Raw genomic sequence first — 19,542 nt, 5'->3', positions numbered from 1 at the left:
TGTTTGTTTCCTCGAGTTATCACCACGTCATTGTTTGTAAAATTGTCAAGTAGTTACTTATTCAAACAGCAGACACATATTTGTAGACGATTTTTTCTGCCATTTTTGTAGAATAAAATAAATACGGTGACGGTTAACGACTCTCCATACTTTCGACCAATGAGGATGGCACAAAACGAAATTTTGAATATGGGCATTCTTCCGGACCAATCGGAAAACAGGACTGTGACACTCTGTTGGCTGCGTCAGCCGTTTGAACAACTCAAACGAGTCAAAAGGTGCTTCGTCTCTGCCGAGCGTTGTTCACGAGGTCGAGGGCGTTTATTTTGATATCACTGTGTGCACCATCAATTCTCTTAATATCTGAAGCTACTCTAGCAGGTAAGATCACTTCACAGTTTCTGGATAAGGAAACTTTGAGTTCCCATGCCAAACAGCCGACGGTTGCTACATTTTCTCGCCGTATCGACTAAGCCTAACAGCCACAACGTGTTCCATTATTGTACTGTACAAAAATGCCCATAGCGGTTACCGGTCTGCCGTAGTTGTTCGTTGTTTCCGTGACATTGGTTGCAATGCAGATTTTACTCGAGAGGGCACGCTGTTTTCGTGCCTGACATAACGGTCACACCCTGTGAAAGAACACTTGTCCAGACGGCTCAAACATTGTGTAACACCAGTTGCATTTAAAGAGTCCAAATAACGATGTGCTTACGCCTCCTCCTTCGTTTCAGATCACGATGCCAACGCCAAGCCGGATCAACACTTTCAAAAACAAAGGGAAGGACCAAGAGGTGTGTTCCGTACTATGCTGTTGTACACGGATGCGCATACCAGCTAGCAACGTCGTAACGTTTTTCCCGCCAACGTTACCTGGCCTTTTCATAGTTCTGCGTTTATTTCGCCATAGTTGCGCGCATTTACCTTGTAGGACCTACGAGAGGACTGCCCCGAATTTGGTTGCCGCTTCGTTCACAAGTGGGGTTAATATTGCGCAATCTCGTTGGCGCTGTGGCGTGGGTATAATTGTCGTGTCAATGCTCATCCGTGACGTCTGTTTTCTTGTTCGTATGCAAATACAACTGGCATGGCCCGCGAGTTCCTTGTTCCTTGGGTTACCGCACCTCGAATCTCCCTGAGATTGACCGAGCAAAGGACTAGCAAAATGGTGGAAATGAGTTCCCATAAAACCTTCCTCAGTAGCAAGACTACCGCATCGAAGCAAAGTGCCTTTTTAGTCATTTGTTGAGCTCTTTCAATCGCAAGGGTAGCACATGTTGTCACACTTACTGGTACAAGCAAAAGGCACTTGCTGTCGGTGCTTGCAATATTAGCGCAAGTATCATGAACAGAGCGAACCTAAACAGTGGAGCCACGGAATTTTCTCAGTACCCCAGCCTGGCTCAAAATTTTGATGGATTTCACATACATGGAGCTAGCGGGCTGATATGGATCTCCAGCATATTTTTCCCAGCACGTAGTAAGTTGGAGACATGCTGCTCAAATTGTCTGCTTTTCAATGTCTAGTTCCCATGTAACTTGTACCAGCTAGCTTGTTTGCTCTTATATTCATAGATAGCCCCCACCCATCATCCACACTCTACTCCCTCAGCTGCTCGCGGTGTCTTCTTGGAGCATCACTTGTATTGGTAGGGCCTTGTGATGTAAGGTAAAACCCGAAAATAAGCTTGGCATAGTGCCAATTTATTTTATACCCTCAAAGCTTCATTCAGCGATTCACAATTCAGCCACACATACAGGTACTAAAGTGTGTAAGGCAGTGTTCGCACGAGGCAACTTTTTCCAGCAACTGGAACCGACATCTTGGAGACAGCGTTCACATGTAGGAACTCGGTAGCTCCACCCACAAGCATCCTTGAGAATCTGGGTTCGAGTCTTAATAGGTGGTCTTTTTCTTTAGCTGCTGTTTATCCAGTTTTAGTCAGTTTATTATGCCAAGAGATCATAATCTTTAAAAATATGGCTATTGACATGTTTGTGCGATGTTAGTTTAAAAAAATCATGTCTCAGCCGCACCTGCAGGATTTGGACCCACGAACGAAATTACATCGCTCCATCGGGAGTCATGTGGTAATGCTCCCCTCGCTGTTTGGCCGGTGCACGAGCAACTTCTTGTGTTTTGCAGTCGGCGGAGCAATTCCGAGCAACTCGAGTTGCTGGAAATTGCCTCTTGTCTTCCGACTGCCAGGAAGTCTAAACTCTCAAATAGCTGCCCCATCTGAATGCTGCCTTAAGCATTGGACACTCGGCACATCTGTTGAGCATCTTGTCAGAGAAGTGCCCTTTTTTTTTTTAAATCTGAAAATACACTTTTACCCGATTTGACCCTATATTACGGCTCCTGAAATAAAACCAGATTCCCCCCATTTTCCCAAAAACACAAGGCCCTAGTATAGGTTGTGGCAAATTAGCCACAGACATGCTGAATAGGTACAGTACATTGCGAATGGAAAGGTTGCTGGCACCGCCTTATTATAGGGGCACTGAAGTGCACGAATTTCTTCTCGTGGAATGAAAGTTCCTGTTACCTTGTTACCAACGCAAAAGGAACAGGAGTAACGATGTGGAAGGGCCCAGGATTGCTCTCCTCAGACGATCTCCCGCAATGATTGTACAAACTGTTTGCAGGGAGACCAATGAGAGAGTGCCCTGCATTGCTGGCCTTCTGGGGGAGGGAACTTGCATTGCAGGTTATTCTGCTCATAAATCACTAATAACTGGGCTGACAACCACAGTTCCTTTTGTGCTGGTGTGAAGGCAACTCTACGTTCCATTTCCAGATTTTAAATTCCCAGATTTCCTTTAGGAGCCCAGTACGTGACCCCTTTTTAGTAGTACCAAACATACAGCGATCCGCACCTTAATAACGACCTTCTGAAAATTTACTTTTTTCAATGATTCAGATATTTACATTTTAATTGAACATTAACCACAGCGCACAGAGCTACCGAAAATTCTTATTATGCAGCGAGAGCACAACTTTCTTCACCCTTGGCCTTGTGTATGTCCCGTGCTACTGAATGGTCTGCCACATCTCGAGTATTATGTCACATAAAACGGGTGTCGCCACCAGACGATGGGATAGATAACAGATGGCACACACCAACACGAACCGGTAATCAAAGGTTTCAGATCGGTTTGGTTCCAGTTCAGCACCAAGGTGGTGGTGGTAGTTCCGGTTCAGTTCTAGCTAACAAGTTAATTCTGGTTCTTGGTTCGGTACGACGCTTTGCTCACAGCCATTGTTGTCCGCGCAGGAAATGCGTCGACGGCGCACAGAAGTCAGCATAGAGCTTCGCAAGCAGAGGAAGGATGACCAGATCCTCAAGAGGCGCAACGTGAGCATTTCCGAGGACCCGGTCAGCCCCCTGCAAGAACAGAACAAGGTGCGGTTCTTTCCGTCATGTATCCAGACCTTGACCTAGACTATAGCGACCATGTCATAATCGTCGAACCCAATGAGAAGCCCGTGTGGGGACGATCCACTAGGGGAGCTACTTATCAGCCCACGAAATCCAACTCTGGATCGGACGATGGAAATTTTAATTTTGAACGCGCATAAGCGGATACGCGATTACCGTAGCAGACGACAGCAACAATTCTTATGAAAACGCGTGGAAGGATGATTATATTCAACTTTAGAATGAAAGATCTTCCATGGGATATCTACCGCATGTAGTACAAAAATATTAGTCTAGTTGCTCATGCGCCATAAAAACTGCAATCATCATCATCATCATCAGTACAAAAATACTAAGGTAAGCTAAAGTACAGAGCACTGTAGAAATTAAGGAAGTAATAACCAGGGCCGATGAGTAGCGCCACCGCTAGCCCCAAATGCGGCGCTGGGAAGGGGTCCGTATGACATGGTCGCTTTAAAAATCAAGTAGGTCACGTGTCCAAACGTAGATGTTTCAAAGTGGGGTGTTCCCTTGCAGCAACAGGCTGCCCAGATGCCCCTGGAGGACATGATCTCTGGTCTGGTCAGTACAGATCCGGCCGTGCAGCTGGAGGCGACCCAGGCGGTGCGCAAGGTCCTCTCGCGGGAGCGACACCCGCCCATCGACGCCATGATAGAAGCTGGTGTGGTCCCCGTCCTGGTGCAGTTCCTGTCTCGGGACGACTGGTATGCGCTTGGGGACTTTTCTTGGTGCACCTCTCTCTTGCCTGCTGATGATTATAATCTCTATTCACTGCTGTTCACATTCGGAGAGACAGTGCCGACAACATATTGTTTATGAAGTGGGCTGTGTTGAGACATGTGCGGAGACTGGAGGACTGACTCGTTTGGTCGGATCGTGCGGTGATACTTGCCTACTTTTCTTGTTTTTCTTTGTTTTTTTTTTGTTTTTTTCTCGCTTAAAGGGACAGTCTGCAGGTGTCAGTTAATTTTGAGAGTAGGGTAGTGCGTATTTGAAATTCTTGTGCTGATGTCGAATGTTCCATCCAGAAGAGCACTGGTTCCGGGGATAACTAAGGAACGTGAATTGTTGCTTGTCCCTTTGTATGTTCGAGCCTCAATACAATTACAGTCAAACCTCGATATAACGAAACCCACGGGGACTGCAATTTCTTTCGTTGTATCGAACATTTCGTTGTACCGAATTGAAGGTCACGGATCGCGACCTTTGCGAGGGCGCGCGCTTTACATAAGCGTCGATAACTCCCGCTACGATGCGGAAAAGTTTTTCGTGAAAAATGACAACAACTACAAATACAGCGCCAAAGTGCACCTACGGTATTTTATTCTTGCGTGAAATAGCCGGTTATACGCGTCTGCGTCGTGCCTAGAAGACGCGGTGTCACACATTGTTCGTACGCCGCCGAAGACGCCGCAGCTTTTTCCATATCGTGTTGCGACCTCCCGCAAACTTTCTACATCTATGACAGTGCGTTTTCCGTAAGGCTCCCGTTGCTACGGCATGTTTGTCCCCGTCAAGAAAATCATCTAGGCTGATTTCGTCCCTTCCGCCGCCACGCAAACGAAGCGCTTCCCACGCGCGCGATGGCGCCTTGCGTCTCGTGCTCTTTTTACTTGGATGCAACTAGAGTGGCTCTAGCTGCAACTGGACAGTTCACAACAAGCGCGAAAAGGAGATGCCTCGGAAGAAAATCCCTAACCTTTCAATGACTCAGACTTCCTTTTGTAGGCACCAGATTCCTCCCGACCCTAATCGCGCGTGCCATCCACCGCGGGAACAGGACGCTCCTTGCGCCCTTTGTTTTCATGACCCTAAAGTCGGCTTTGGGGTCATAAAGCTTATCTCGTTCTTTCGCTGTATCGAGGCGGCGGATAAAAAGTGTTCCGTTGTAGCGGAAGTTAAAATACATTGATCTCTATGGCCCTCTGCCGGGGAATTCAAATTATTTCGCTCTATCGCGAATTTCGTTATATCGCGTTTCGTTCTAACGAGGTTTTACTGTACTTCCCATCATGGGTGACATGTTCGCGTTGGGCTTCGGTTTCACGATGAGACAAGCGTGAGCTACAGTGACTCGGCAGACTCCACAACGGTGTGCAACAGTGATTTTAAACTTCAGTTTTTTTTAGATGTGGTAAAACATACCTAATTGCCAAATTTGTCTAGAATAGGGTGCCTTGCTGAACAGAAACTGGGAGTTGGATACGGTGGTGCTGTGGCACCAAAAGAGCATAAATTTCAATTGTTAATAATTGGCTGTGATTTGAAATATTTTTCAGAGTTGAAGCATCATAAATAGGGCCCTGTGTTTTCAGGTTGCAAGTTTTCTGAGAACTTCGGGGGGGGGGGGGGGGGTGTGAAAATCAGGTTTTATTTCAGGAGCTGTAAAACATGGTAAAATCAGGTGATGTTGGGTGGGAAAGCAAATTTTCGGGTGGAAAATAGCAAGCGCTTTTCGCATTTTAGATGAAGATGAGACGCGGAAGAACTGTACTGAGTGTCCGATGCTTAGAATTCTTCAGTGCCGGTATTGGGCGCTAAATTGGCACTTTACCAGTTCATTGTTCGGTTTTACCGTAAAACATGGTGGGGGGGGGGGGCCCTAATCATAAAGCATGTGACAGCATTTGTTTAGCTCTTGAATGGACTGTCACTTTAAGCTGTAGTAAGACACGGCTGTACAAGGAAGTAGTTACTCTCGAAGGACTTTCAACAAGCTCGTACTTTGCATACTTCTGCAACAAAAGCAGTTTGTCCTCTAGTCTTTGCTACATTCTTCATCACATGTCCATCTTTGATTCGAGCAAGGCCATGCTAGGAGAGATCCCTAAGATACTCGTCTGTGTCAGTCCCTCTCTCCAGTTTGAAGCTGCCTGGGCCCTGACCAACATCTCGTCGGGGACGGCGGAGCAGACTGATGCGGTAGTGCGGGTGGGAGCAGTCCCCCTCTTCATCCGCCTGCTGAGCTCTCCACACCCAACGGTCTGCGAGCAGGCAGTCTGGGCACTGGGCAACATTGCTGGTAAGTTGGATGGTGTGGTCATGTAGGTGGACGTGGTGAAGGAACGTTTCCTTTCCAGGCGATGGTCCTGCCCTCCGTGACATGGTGATCGGCCTGGGAATCGTCAAGCCTCTGCTCAACCTCATCAAGCCAGATACGCCGGTGAGATGTATTCATTGGTAGCTGTGCGAGGCGGTGAAAGCTGGGGGTACCCATGCCTCTGGCTTCCCCTGTAGTTGCTTTGGTAGCAGTGATCCTGGTGAAGATGTGCATGACGGTGATCGCATTTGAGAGTTCTCAGCATAATTAGACCCTGATGTTTTAGGGCTAAACCCAATTTTTCCCTGAATTGAGGTTCACCTATCTAGGGTTAAATCCGATTTCTACCTGCAAAACTGCACCTAGGCTAGGCACCTCAAGGCATCGACATACTAGTTTCTCACAAAATATGCGACTGCCCCTTACTTCTGGCACTCTGGATAAACGGTACAGTGAACGTTTATTGCCAGATTTCTCCCCGAACTTAGTCCGATGGTAATTTTCCTGCCCGAATTTGCGTGAATTTTCGACATCAATTCATTGACCCAATCTCTACCCCCCTAATTTGGAAAAATATAAACACGAAAACTTCAGGGTCTAAGCATGATGCATCAGAATGTCTGCCCAGTGAGCAGATTTTTTCTTGCACTAAAATTCTATATGCAGGTGTTGCTGGCGGGAATACACGTTAACTCTCCCGCGGGGTTTGGGATCGTACCGCAGTGATCAGTTGTTACCTCGAAGCTTGGGATAATACTAGCTTTGGTCCTTGGCATAGCCAGTGTGTCGTTCGATAATCATCCGTTTGACCTGATACGACTTCTCGCTTTCAGGCCCCCTTCCTGCGAAACGTGACGTGGACAGTGTCCAACCTCTGCCGCAACAAGAACCCCCCTCCTCCTTTTGAGGCTGTCCGCGAGTGCCTGCCCACCCTGGCACAGCTCATTTACCACACAGGTACACGGAATGCTGTCTCATGCCAAAAGGTGGAAAAAATTGGCATTACCAAGGGTTAACTGTGGAACGCAAAGCTCTTTGCACATAAAGCAACAAGCTGCTCCCCCATTTCTGCGCTGCATAACTAGGGCCTGAAGTTTTAGGGTTTTACCCGATTCTTCCCCGAATTTGCACCCCCGAATTGAAGGTTGCCTCTTTAGGGTGAAACCCGATTTTTACCTGGCGAATTGCCCTCTCTGGGATGTCTGTTGGAATGCACCAACTTACTTGTTTGGCAGAAAAATGCAGTTACAACACCGTTTGTACCAAACCGCTACAGTTGGTTTGAATAACTGTGCCTGATTTCTCCCCGATTTTAGCGTAATTGAAGTTTTTTCACCCGAATTCGCATGAATTTAGTGCACATGTTTATTTAGCAGATTTTTACCCCCCGAATTTAGAAACAAATATTTCCCGAAAAATTCAGGCTCTATGCATAACTAAGTGAAAAACAGTTGTCATACGAGAGCCAGCATAATGTGTTGTGGGGTTGCTCAAGCTAAAAGGAATGCGGGGGAAATTGCGTGAAATCCAAATAACGGTAGCCTCCTTTCCAAAGAGCTTTCTGTAACATAGGCTTTAGTTTCTGCGACTGATTTTAGCTGTTCCTTCCACACAGATAAAGAGGTAGTGGCAGACGCGTGCTGGGCCCTGTCGTACCTGACGGACGGCTCCAACGAGAAGATCGAGGCCGTAGTGGGTGCCGGGGTGGTTCCTCGCTTGGCGGAGCTCCTGGACCAGAATTCCGTTTCGGTCCTGACTCCCGCGCTGCGCGCTGTGGGCAACATTGTCACCGGAAGCGACGCGCAGACGCAGACCGTCATCGACGCAGGGGCACTCCCCTGTTTCCGCAAGCTCCTGCGGCATACGAAGGCCAATGTGCAGAAGGTGCGTTGTTGAGCGGAAGGGCAAATACCATCCACGTGCAGTACATTTACCTCTTTCTGTGCAGGAAGCTGCTTGGGCCATCTCAAACATCACAGCAGGCAACGAGTCTCAGATCCAGGCGGTGATTGACAGCGGCCTCGTGGAGCCCATCATCGAGGTGCTGGCCTCCGGCGACTACAAGGGCCAGAAGGAGGCTGTGTGGGCCGTGACCAACCTGACCTCGGGGGGCACCCTGGAGCAGATAGTGTACCTTGTGCAGGCTGGGGTACTGGGCCCTGTGTGCCAGATGCTCTCTATCCCAGAGGCCAAGACCCTCCTGGTGGCCCTGGATGCCATCCGCAACATTCTTGCAGCGGGTGACAAGCTGGGTCAGCGGGACAAGATCTGCCTCATGGTGGAAGAGGCAGGGGGTCTGGACAAAGTGGAGGCCCTCCAGAGGCACGAAAACGTGGAGGTGTACAACGTTGCCTTGGGTATCATCGAACAGTACTTTGGGGATGACCTGGTAAGGGTTGCCGCACTGCCAACAGACAGCCCTGGTCTTGTGGTGTGATTGTCAAATACGGTCGCAGACCGTTAGTTCAGACAAGTTAGGGCGAGCAGTCCGAATTAGTATGCAATAACAAAAATCTGCTTCCAGCGTTGTCCTGGATTCAGACTTGATGTAGATGCCGACATTTTACCACCTTAGCTTCTCGCGCAGCAGGTCACATAAGACAACTTTGCACACTCATGTGCTTAGTCTCCCGCGGACACTGCACGCTGGGACAGTGTGGAATGACTGGCTGGCTTGGAAGTTCTATGTCACAATTTGTCCAAAAAAGTAGATGAGGTGGGGCTAAAATATGTACGAATTATCGAGCGCAGACTCCTCAAAGTGGTCAGAGTTTTTTTTAAGTGAAAATGCATTTGCTCTGTGGGGACTTTGATGAAGCCAAAATAGTATTTGAAGTCTGAATTAAAGGCCGGAAACTGTATGTGCGGCGAACCTACAACTCTTTTGCAAATGTAAGCGGTCATCATGATACTTGTGCACCGTTGCATCTGGTCCCTAATTGGATGTTCCTTTGGTGCAGCTGTGGCAAAATATTGAATTTAGTGATAGTCTGGTTTTTCGGACTGCTGTGTTATTGACTTTTTTCTGGTCACCGTTGAGTCTGCAAAATCTGTCTACTACTGTATACCTACTCCGAATTATGACTACTGAGACTTGTGCTGCAATGCAGTTGACGGTGACTAGCATCTGCAGGGAACAGTAGGAACTCTTACAGCTTCAGACACACGTTGGCAATCGTGTATAAAGCTCTGTTACAACGTAACACCACCAGAAAACTCTTTTGCAATAACCTGCACTACAACCCTGGATAAAGCGCTAGCGGTTTTGGGGAAAGTCTGGTCTTGAGCACAGAGATAGTCCTTGTAGCTCTAATGAGTGTGTTCTCTTTCAGGGTGACCAAGACTATGCTGTTGCTCCAGAGGCACAAGGGGACTCTTACACCTTTTCTGCACCTGCTCCTGAACAAGGCTTTTCGTTTTAAACAAAAAGAACCAGATTTAGTCTCCTTGTGGGTGCACAGACAGTGTACAAAAAATATACATATGTTGTAAAATTTGTACAGGACTTTTTAATTTGTATATTCACTCCGTTTTATACCTTGTAATAAAGCAGCTTCCGAGGTTTTTGTGACGTGGTGCCTTGACAGTGTTATTTCGTGGGTAGTCTCACAAACATGGTTGACCTACTACCACTGTTGTTGCAGTCCTATGGGAAAGGGCGAAAGTGAATTTTATTGCTTTATAGTGATATACTACCTGATTTTTGTGATGAAAGGTCTCTGTATGAGAGCAGTAATCTTCTAGCATATTTTTTGTGTGTAAGTGGTGCTGCTATAGCTTGGGTCTCATTGGGTCGGAGGCATAAGTCTGTGCCTTTTGCCTTTGAGCATAACAGATAAAACGGTAAACCCCATAAAGACCCGCAAAGCGTGCGGTAGGTGCAGTTCTAGAAAGTGGCATGGGGAAAAAACGCCAAATTTAGCCTCTTGCTTGATACTCTTAGCGTGGATTAGCCACGTCTTTTATACCTTTTGTTCTTTCTGCAAATGGATACCGTCTAGCTCACCATAGATACCGTGGAGAGGTTCCAGCCCCAGCCCACCGTGTTCCAGCCTCCAGGCGGAATCGGCGATACAGATACAGGTAGAGAAGAGCAACGTACTGACTAGTGGCGCCGCCTACACCAACTATCCTACGTCTTCACTTTAGATAGTTCGCACGGCAAGCTTTTGGGTTTTTGTTGAAGTCGTTTCGCTGCCTATGTCAGTTTCATGTTTCTATTTGTGTAGCGTAAGAAAATGAGTTTGTAGCGGCTGTTAGTAGATTCTTGGCACACTCGAACTCTCCGAACACGAACGAAATACCGATGGATAAACTGAAGCGAGCTCTAAGCGGCGAGGAACGGGGCGGAGATGAGGAACAGGGAATCGTTACCCAAGTGAGTGAAGTGCCTTTTTTTAAAAGCGTCGTTTCCAGGTTTCTTGTCGCGAGCGGAGGGGCTGTACACGTTTCATTCCACCTGTTGAATTTGCGGCCTACTTAGTAGGAACTACAAGAGGCTTCCTCCACTTCGCCAAACCGGTGGTCGAAGTGTGCTGCTGTCGTGCGAGAATATGGCTTCGGAATAAAGTTGCCTCACCGGTGGGAAACTGGCGACAGTACTCGGGGAAATCAACAAGGAAGAACGACCGCATGATTTCACGTCCATTCCGATGTGACGGATCTTGTCTGCCGTGACTTTTGTTATTAGCTCATCCCAACTCTTGTCCGTAACGCCTTACAATATGTTGTTAATCACAATGCGGAATAGTCGTGGACCATGTTTCACATGCTTCTCAATATTTTCGTCCGTGTGCTTTAAACGTCCCATCTTTACACGTGTAAACAGTTTTTGCGTGCGACGTGTCTGACGAGACGAGCTTGTCAAACGTGGACCGGCCTTTTTATTTCTTACTTTTTATGATATTCCCACATATTTGCCTCTTATCGTCCGCAACATGGATTAATGTTTCACGAGAACAGTTTGTGTCCCTTTCAAACAGTCTATGTGTTGACAGCTGTAGTGGCTGTAGTTTGCATAAACCGTAGTCCCAGCATGAAAGAACGAATAAAGCTGATAGAAAAAAGAAGAAAAGGGTCTGGAGCAGAAAACAATATATGCTCTGCTGCCTGACATGTTGTCGACATCATGAGTAGGGCCTGGAAATTTAGGCACTAAAAACGATGGAAATAGCTGGCAATTATGCCCTCAAAAACAGCAAAATATGCAATAAAATACAAAGATAGGCATGCTAATCTGGTACAAAAGGTGCAAAACGCAGAAACGAAAACCAAAATGCAGCAGTCAGCATGAGACTGAAAGATGCACTCGCACTTGCACCTCTAAAAAAAGGCCATTATGACATCTAAGAAATGCTCAAAAAGGCTACAATTCAATAGAGTCGATAAAAAAGGCAAGCAACCCTAAAAATGTCGCATTTAGGCGTTCATAGGCATTTTTAGGCAAATCCCTAAAATACCGGGCTCTAATCATGAGATAGTGGTTGTGCCTTCAGGTTGGCATAACTTGGTTGATAACTTTGCAGTGGACATTACTGACATATGGTGTGTTGCTGTACACTATGAAATTCTATGCCAGACAGTCAGTGCACATGGTCATGGTTATGCAAGAGTATGTAAGGAGAGTGACATCGTCTGTGCAGTCATACTAACTCTCATCTGATACTATGTAATAATACCCATCTACCACACTTTATACAACTACCAGTTTTTATTGCTCTGGCTCAACGCAGAACGGTATAGTTGCAGCTGTTACTTCTGTGCGCTGTGTTTGAAACCTGTGCTGTAACCCTGCATGACTGTTTGTAACATTTCCATTGAACACAGTTGGCTGCGGTAAGCATTTGTCTTCCATGGTATTCTCAGTCTACGGTGTTTTACAGGTTAAAAAGCGATAAAAACCGGGCTGTTTGGTGGTAGATTCTAAAAGTGATAAAACCCCAGTGCAGGGGACACGGACAGACGAAGCACTGACTGACAAACACCTTTAATGGCAGAGACAACGCATAAGTACATAACTAGGGGTCGGTGGGGTGCAGTTGGTGTACTTAAGCATTGATTCTGCCATTAAAGGTGTTTGTCAGTCAGTGCTTCGTCTGTGTTTTGTCTGTCCGTGTCCCCTGCACTGGGATTTTATCGCTTTTAGTATTTTACAGCCACTGTTATGTCAAATAATGCCATACATCCCTATTCTGCAAGCTCTCTGGAATTTAGAGGTACTGACAGCAGTGTTTGGTCTTCCAGATTATCGACAACTCATCGCTTAGTTGGTCCACCCGAGTAAAGGGTTTTGCCATCTGCTTTGTCCTCGGTTTCGTCCTTTCTCTGTTGGTAAGTGAGCCTATGTAAATACAGATTTCTCAGTTTTTTTTTTTGTTTTTTTTTTTGTGCACACCCTTGGCTTGACTGTGCAGTTGCGAGTTTTATATGCTATGTTATAATGCACATAGAAGTTAGCACAAACGTGGCTACATCATTGTGACCATAGATTTTCCTGTAGACTACACAGTCATCAGCAAACAGTCTTATCTTCGAAGTTTGATGTGCAGTTTCGTAATCTGCCCAAACATGTTCACGGGGGCGGTTATTAACACATCAAGTAATGTGGCTATAAATTGTGCCGTCCTGCCGTTGCTGGAACGAGCAACAGATTGTGCGTGCATCAGACAGGGCGCATGGAGTTGCCTGCACAAGTGATAACCCTTCGACATGATAACTTTGTCAGATCGGCATGGTAACCTCCATGCAGTTTTTCATGGGCTACAGCTATTTACTGTCACATCCCTGTACCCGATTAACCCTGGTTATTGCCTGAAATGCTGCTCTCGAATTGAAATTGTGCTCGTACCAAAATTATTCAAGCTTTATGAAATTGCTATGTGCATGCTGTCAGTTTGCACATTACATATTAGCCACATAAAAATGTGTGAACTCTCTTCAAGAAGTGGTCTCCAGGATGTGTTAATTCTAATTCTAATTCCATCTTACATGTTAGGTGGAGATACCATTTTGTTTCCTAACTTTTATTTCGTTTCGTAACTTTTTCGTTCGTTATGGGTTTTTCGTTGTTAAGTTACATGCTAATTCTGATGTCTACCGTGCTAACCATAATTCTAACGGTTTAATTCTGATTTCTGAAGGGTTCCATATTCTTAGCCTTCCCGGGAGGGCTTAAGATGTTTGCAGTGTTCTACACGTTCGGCAACTTGACTGCCATAGGCAGGTGAGAACGTGTGCCAATTCCCTGCATGCCTGTATGCCCCTGCCTGTATTGTCTTGCCTTGCAGCACACTCTTCTTGATGGGTCCCGTCAATCAGATCAAGAAGATGTTTGCGCCTACAAGAGCGATTGCCACCTGTGTTATGCTGGTCAGTTATTCTATATCAGTCTTCCATTGTTCTTCCTTGGAAGTATCCTTGGGAGTGTATCCTGGGAATCTAGCCCAGTTTTCGCTGTAGAATTTAAGTCATTTATACAATTGACACATAAGGCGGAACCACCTCGATGTAATGTCTGTGGGGCTCGTGCTATCAAGGTTATCTCTGAAACGGCTCTACATACGGAATCAAACGTCGCGCAGATAATACTATGAGATATCCTGCATGGAATCACACCTTTTCCAATTCTCTGCAGCACTTGGTTGAATTTATGCACATTTTTGTTTCTCTTCAAATTAATATATGTATTTCTATGGAGACAACACAAAAATGCTCAACAGAATGTTTCTGTGGTGAACGGCCTGCTTGATAATACTGTTAAGCTGTTTGTCCTTTCTTAAGGATCACAATTCAAGCAACATTTTTCATGTAGCCATTCACACCCTTGTGGCCACCTTGACAAAAAAAAAAAAAAAGGAGAGAGAAGAATTTTATCGTCTGCTAGCTGGGGCTGCATAGTGCTGCCACTACGACTAGCTTCCTGTTCGGGGTGCACGTAACGGGAGAAGGAGATTGAGAGCGTGGTCAAATGCTGATGCTATTCAGCGCTGATGTACTCCGTCCTCGTTTGTCTTTGGCCGCATAGGCTATTCAGGGTTTCGTTGAGCGCGTACAAGCGGGTTCTGAGGGTCAGGATGTTGGGCAAGAAGTGTGAAACCATTCCGGAAGCTCCTCGTGAAGTGCGGTTTGTTTATATTTATATGTGTAGTTAGGCCATGGCTGTTGGCAGGCGCGGTTAAATAAACTTTAAAAAAAATACAGTGTCTGCGGTTGTACAAAGTCCTCTGAGCAACAGACATGAGGCGGGTTGTAATGCACCATGATACACCGTGTGCATGTCAATAAATTTTGAGAAATAGTATCGAGAATGAAAAGAGCATGAGGTTCTGGTTTAATTTTTGCCAGACAAGTTACTTACACATAAATATGACTTGGTGTTTACTAGCAGCAGCAATAAAGCAGTAGGTTATCTGATGTCACCTGGGCACCCGAACCGTCATTCGTGATGTACAAGAAGTCCTGACGGTGTTTTGATGGAGACCGGCGTTAGGAAACTTTGGTTATAGTACAGTCTGCCAACAGAAACCAGTGAGTCACGTGACTCTGCCACTAGCGGCACCATCCATTGAGAACAGCTCACACGACTGGGGCAGATGATTTAGCCTTAATAGACTTTGTGCACTCTGTTGACGTTGTGGTTTGGTGTAGGTTGATGTAGTTGATTTCATTATTAATTAACTTAATTTTAAATGCTAATTAACCCTTTTGAGGGTACAGGCGCACCGTGCGTCCGAAGGTCTAGGTTTGAATTTTCATGCCCCCTCTTTATGGTGCTGTCTCGGGAATGATGTTTAAGTGCTTGAGACTTCTCTGTAGAACTGTGGTGCCATCTGTTGGCTATGTTTACAAGTATAATTGTAATATCGCTGGAGGGTCAGTATCGCCTGCACCGCAGACGTCGGCGCAGTGAAGCGAACGAGCAGGAGGCATTTGCCTTCGCCAACAGGCAACGCCGGCGCACTCAGCTACGGCAAGACACCAAATTCATATATGTTGAGTGTGTCGAACCTTTCGCAAACATTTGCAGACATGTAGAAAAACACAAAACATGTTTGTTAAACATAACCAAAGTGTAAATACTGCTGAACCTCTATATAACAAATTTGTAAATGCTGGCTCTTTGTTTCATTAAATAGAACAATTTGTTAAATGGAACATGCCAAGTGAAACAAAAATGGCTGCCACCAATACCTCCGCCGATCGTACCACAAACCGGAATTTGTCATAAATAGGGCCCGTATATTTAGGCACTAACAGGGGCCGCTCTTGAACGCATAGCACCCAGTATGCCAATCATCATCGCGGATGATATCGCTCTGTCTCCTGATAAGCTGAGAAATGGGGCACTGTTTTATGTATCGACATTCCTTCCAATCGGAAGATAAAACAATACGGTTCTGAAGGTTGATTGGCTTAGAACGATTTATCCAACGAAGAGTGCTACCTGTTAGTGCCTAAAAATCCGGGCCCTAGTCATAAAACAGGTATCAATATGTGAAGAGCACAAAATATCGAGCTTTATTCATCTGATAACGCTAGGTAATACGTAATTTACGCACAGTATCGCTTGGAGCGTTTGTAACTTTCGTATCTCCGGTCTACTGCTTTCTCCTGGTACTTCTGCGCGCTCCCGTATCGACGTTGGTTCACTTGCGCACATGATGAACAGTTCTAGAAAGAACGAGACTACACCGCTGTTGAATACCGAAAAAAAATGAGAAATGGGTACATGTCACATAAGCAAGACATTTGCGCCAATGGAACTTTGACTGGTGGCGGCGCCACCGCCTATTTTATTACCGTCGGCATCAGCGGCGCTGACCAAAAAAAAAAGTGAAAAACGGCACAAAACCGCAATCTACTGCCATTGCATCAACAAAAGCACATTAGACTTTGCGAGAGGCCAACAATGCGCGAAAACAGGTCTCGAAACGGCGTCGGCGTACCGAAACTTACCGACAGCAGCGGTCGCACATATCTGCACGCTCCTTTTACAGTGTGCCTACGGCACGTGACAACCACAGTAACCAACGGAAACTCTCATGAGGACAACGGTGATGGGAGGGTTTCTCCTCCTCCTCTTCTTCGTGGTGAAGGGGGAAAAACAACTTGTTGAATGTTTTCGTCGCTCAGAGACTTCGTTAAATAGAGGCGAGCAAACGAATGTATTTCGTTAAATCAAGCAGAAATATATTGGAGTCCATGGGGACGTGTATGGGCGACGCAAATTCTTCGTTAAATCGACGTTCGTTACTGAGAGGTTCAACTGTATAAGCAATATATGACTGTCGTATATGCTCATGGAATATTCATAGGAATACTCGATGAATAACTTTCCACAGTTCATCAGGTGTGCACGTTCTCTATGAAGCCTTGCCTCGTTTTGGCACGGAGCTGTAATTTTTTTCCCACCCTTCAAATGGGTGTTCATTAGTGATGGGACGAATCCAGAATTATCCGAATCCGAATCCAGGGAATGTTCTGCGCATCCACGAATCTTTCGAATCCTTTCTTTAAGACAAAAAAAAAGAGTTTAAAAAGCCAGGGGAAAAAGCACTTCTACTGAAAAGTATTTTGAAGCAGGATATGATATATTTGTTTAATGAAAACGACATTCAATAATAGTTCACTTTCGGGAGAAAATGTACCCATATATAATTCGCTCTTCTTAAGTGTAATGTATGTGACATGTTGTTCATCGACTACAGGAAATACATAAATTCTCGAGTCTCAATTGTTCCCGTAAAACTAAGAAGCAATCCAAAGCAGAACTGTGCTACTTTTAAACTTGTAATGTAAGAGTTCCTGCCTGAATGCCAGTCCAGAGCAATGTAAACAAACATACAAGAAAAGATACACCGGCCAATCAGGCTTTCGGCAGAGTCCACAGGCGCCAATTTTAAAAAGAAACGAACAAACGTGGTTGGTGGATTCGAAAGATTCAATTCGCCATTTTGAACACTGGGATTCACATTCGAAATGCCTCGGTTGGCACATCCCTAGTAATCATTAATTTACCTGGTAGTTAATGTAGCTGGTAAAATAAAATTGATTGAATTAAATTTAAAGTCCAAAGTTAATTCTACGCCCAAAGCCTTGCAGATGTCTCAAACGGAGAGGGCTCCGCCCCCAATAACTCTTTGTTCTCGTTTCGATTATACTATCAGGTCAGATGAGGTGTTTGTTACCATTACGTCTACTAAAAGTGTTCAGCTCTATACCGTAACATACTTGTCACGCATTCAAAATTAAGTGTGATAACGTACAACAGGTAAGGTAGAAGAGCAGCGGAAATCCGCCACCGTTCTCCTGGAGAACGGTGGCCCCATAAGTGTGTATTGCAACCTCCTCTTTTCCTTCCCCTGTTCCATTCCTCTTCAACCTCTGCACGTGTGCTTAAATTTTATTTTATTTCTTCCTTCATTTCAAGTTGTTCCTCGTGCTGACGTTGATGGCTGCATTCTGGGTATGTTCTTCATTCCTGCAACATCCTTTGAAGAGATAGTTCGCTCCCCAGTGTAATTGCAATGAATTAAAAGAAAATAATGAGTTGAAGTGAGAACAATGGAAACAAAGGAATAGGGAGAAGTTTGTGACACCGGACAACTTTCCCGCAACCCATGTTCCTCGAAATCGATGTATTGCAAGAGCCTTGCGTATTTTGTCGCGAGAGCCGGCACCAGGCTTGCCCTGTCAGGGAGCGGCAATCAGGTCTCTCGTCACGTAGTCTCCGCAGCAGGTCGTAAAAAAATTTTGCGGCAGGTACAACCGAAGCAACACAGTGTCGTCACAATGTTGTCAAACTAACTTCGCGGATACGTCTCTCCGCGCGGGAATTTCAAAACATCTGGGTTCTAACGATTGATAACTCTGGCACTAAATTATGCTGCTCATCTCGGTGAAAAGTGTAGCATGGACTCGGTAAATCCGTAAATGAGCAATTCGTGGGAACAAGGGCTACAGATTTGATTCTTGCGAAGCGAACTGTCCCTTTAAAGTCATCGTGTAACACAAGGAACCAGTCTCTGTTTTAGAGCATAGTTCATGTCCCTGCGATTGGCTCATCTCCGTGCACTTTTCTTACAGTGGAAGAAATCTGCGCTAACAATTGTGTTCTGCATCATCCAGTTTGTGGCCATGACCTGGTACTCCCTGTCTTACATCCCGTTTGCCAGGTAAGGTTCCCGTAAGGTTTGCCCCGTGCGAGACGTGTCGTGCACATTCTTACGGCTTTTTGCCTCTCCGTCTTTCCAAGGGATGCCGTAAAGAAGTGCTTCCAATCGTGCCTGTCTTGAAGCCCGTCCATTCTTGGTGGTCCTCTGAGGTCTCGCCCTGACAGTTCACATATCTTTCGCCCCGTATTTATTTATTACTGTTGCCATCCGTAAAAAGGTGTTCACGTCACTCCAGTGATCTTCCTCAGTGGTGTCTGTCGAGAACGTTTCAGCAGTGTAACGTGTCATACGCGACTGCCCGCAGTCCGCCCTGGCGTGGACGTGGGCAGATATGAGAGCTATCTAGTGTGACAACTCATTCTTACCGATCTGGGGTGGGGGGGCACAGAAGCAAGTTTCCTTTTACAGATGGAGAATCACACAGTATCTATTTTCTTACAAAGGGATGATTTGCGCGGGGGAGTTGGTGAATGTTACATGCCGATTTCCTTTTGAATCGGGAGGCAAAGTTTGACTTGGTTGTGTTGCCAGCAGGATCAGGGGCAATAATGTTGAATACTGTGTCTCCTGGAGGGGCGCTCTTAGTGTGTTCCATAAACGGTGTTGTTAATGTTTATAAAGCGAGGCTGTACATTGCCTTGTTGCTCTTAACATAAGTCTATTTTTGATCGAAAGGGAATAAATGTTGTAGATATTTGTGCTTTTGACTACTTGTTGTTTTGTCCACTTGACTTGTTCTGAAATGGAATTGCCTCAAAGTGCATCAGAACCTTTTTTTTTTTTTTTTTTACAAGGGGCACTTTGTCCAGATCAGCTGATCCGAGGAGGGAAAAAAAATCTAGTTTTGAAAATTGAAAACAGTGCTATTGATGCTTTGGGATGTTAT

The 19,542-nt window shown here is 45.7% G+C and overlaps 2 protein-coding genes across 3 annotated transcripts; both read left to right on the top strand.

Annotated features, from left to right (window-relative positions):
- Positions 1-257: 257 nt before the first annotated feature.
- On the top strand, positions 258-10,054 carry LOC135388211 (importin subunit alpha-5-like). Of its 2 annotated transcripts, none has more exons than XM_064617613.1 (10): positions 258-381; positions 735-794; positions 3,279-3,407; positions 3,966-4,147; positions 6,293-6,465; positions 6,524-6,606; positions 7,317-7,440; positions 8,099-8,367; positions 8,432-8,872; positions 9,816-10,054. In XM_064617613.1, the coding sequence occupies exons 2-10, from the start codon at positions 741-743 to the stop codon at positions 9,903-9,905; spliced, it is 1,545 nt and encodes a 514-aa protein (XP_064473683.1). In that variant the 5' UTR covers positions 258-381; positions 735-740; the 3' UTR covers positions 9,906-10,054. The 2 variants fall into 2 exon arrangements, with proteins under 2 accessions (XP_064473683.1, XP_064473682.1); XM_064617612.1 differs by having other exon boundaries at positions 3,960-4,147.
- A 541-nt stretch (positions 10,055-10,595) lies between these two features.
- On the top strand, positions 10,596-19,356 carry LOC135388213 (vesicle transport protein SFT2A-like). Its single transcript, XM_064617615.1, has 7 exons — positions 10,596-10,861; positions 12,727-12,813; positions 13,623-13,705; positions 13,770-13,851; positions 17,912-17,947; positions 18,568-18,656; positions 18,737-19,356. Exons 1-7 carry the CDS (start codon positions 10,790-10,792, stop codon positions 18,774-18,776), a joined length of 489 nt encoding a protein of 162 aa, XP_064473685.1. The 5' UTR covers positions 10,596-10,789; the 3' UTR covers positions 18,777-19,356.
- Positions 19,357-19,542: the final 186 nt, after the last annotated feature.

This window comes from Ornithodoros turicata, chromosome 3 (assembly GCF_037126465.1).
Source record: "Ornithodoros turicata isolate Travis chromosome 3, ASM3712646v1, whole genome shotgun sequence".
Taxonomy (NCBI): domain Eukaryota; kingdom Metazoa; phylum Arthropoda; class Arachnida; order Ixodida; family Argasidae; genus Ornithodoros; species Ornithodoros turicata.
Note: the sequence above shows the minus strand (reverse complement) of the source record. Positions and strands in the feature narration are given on the sequence as shown.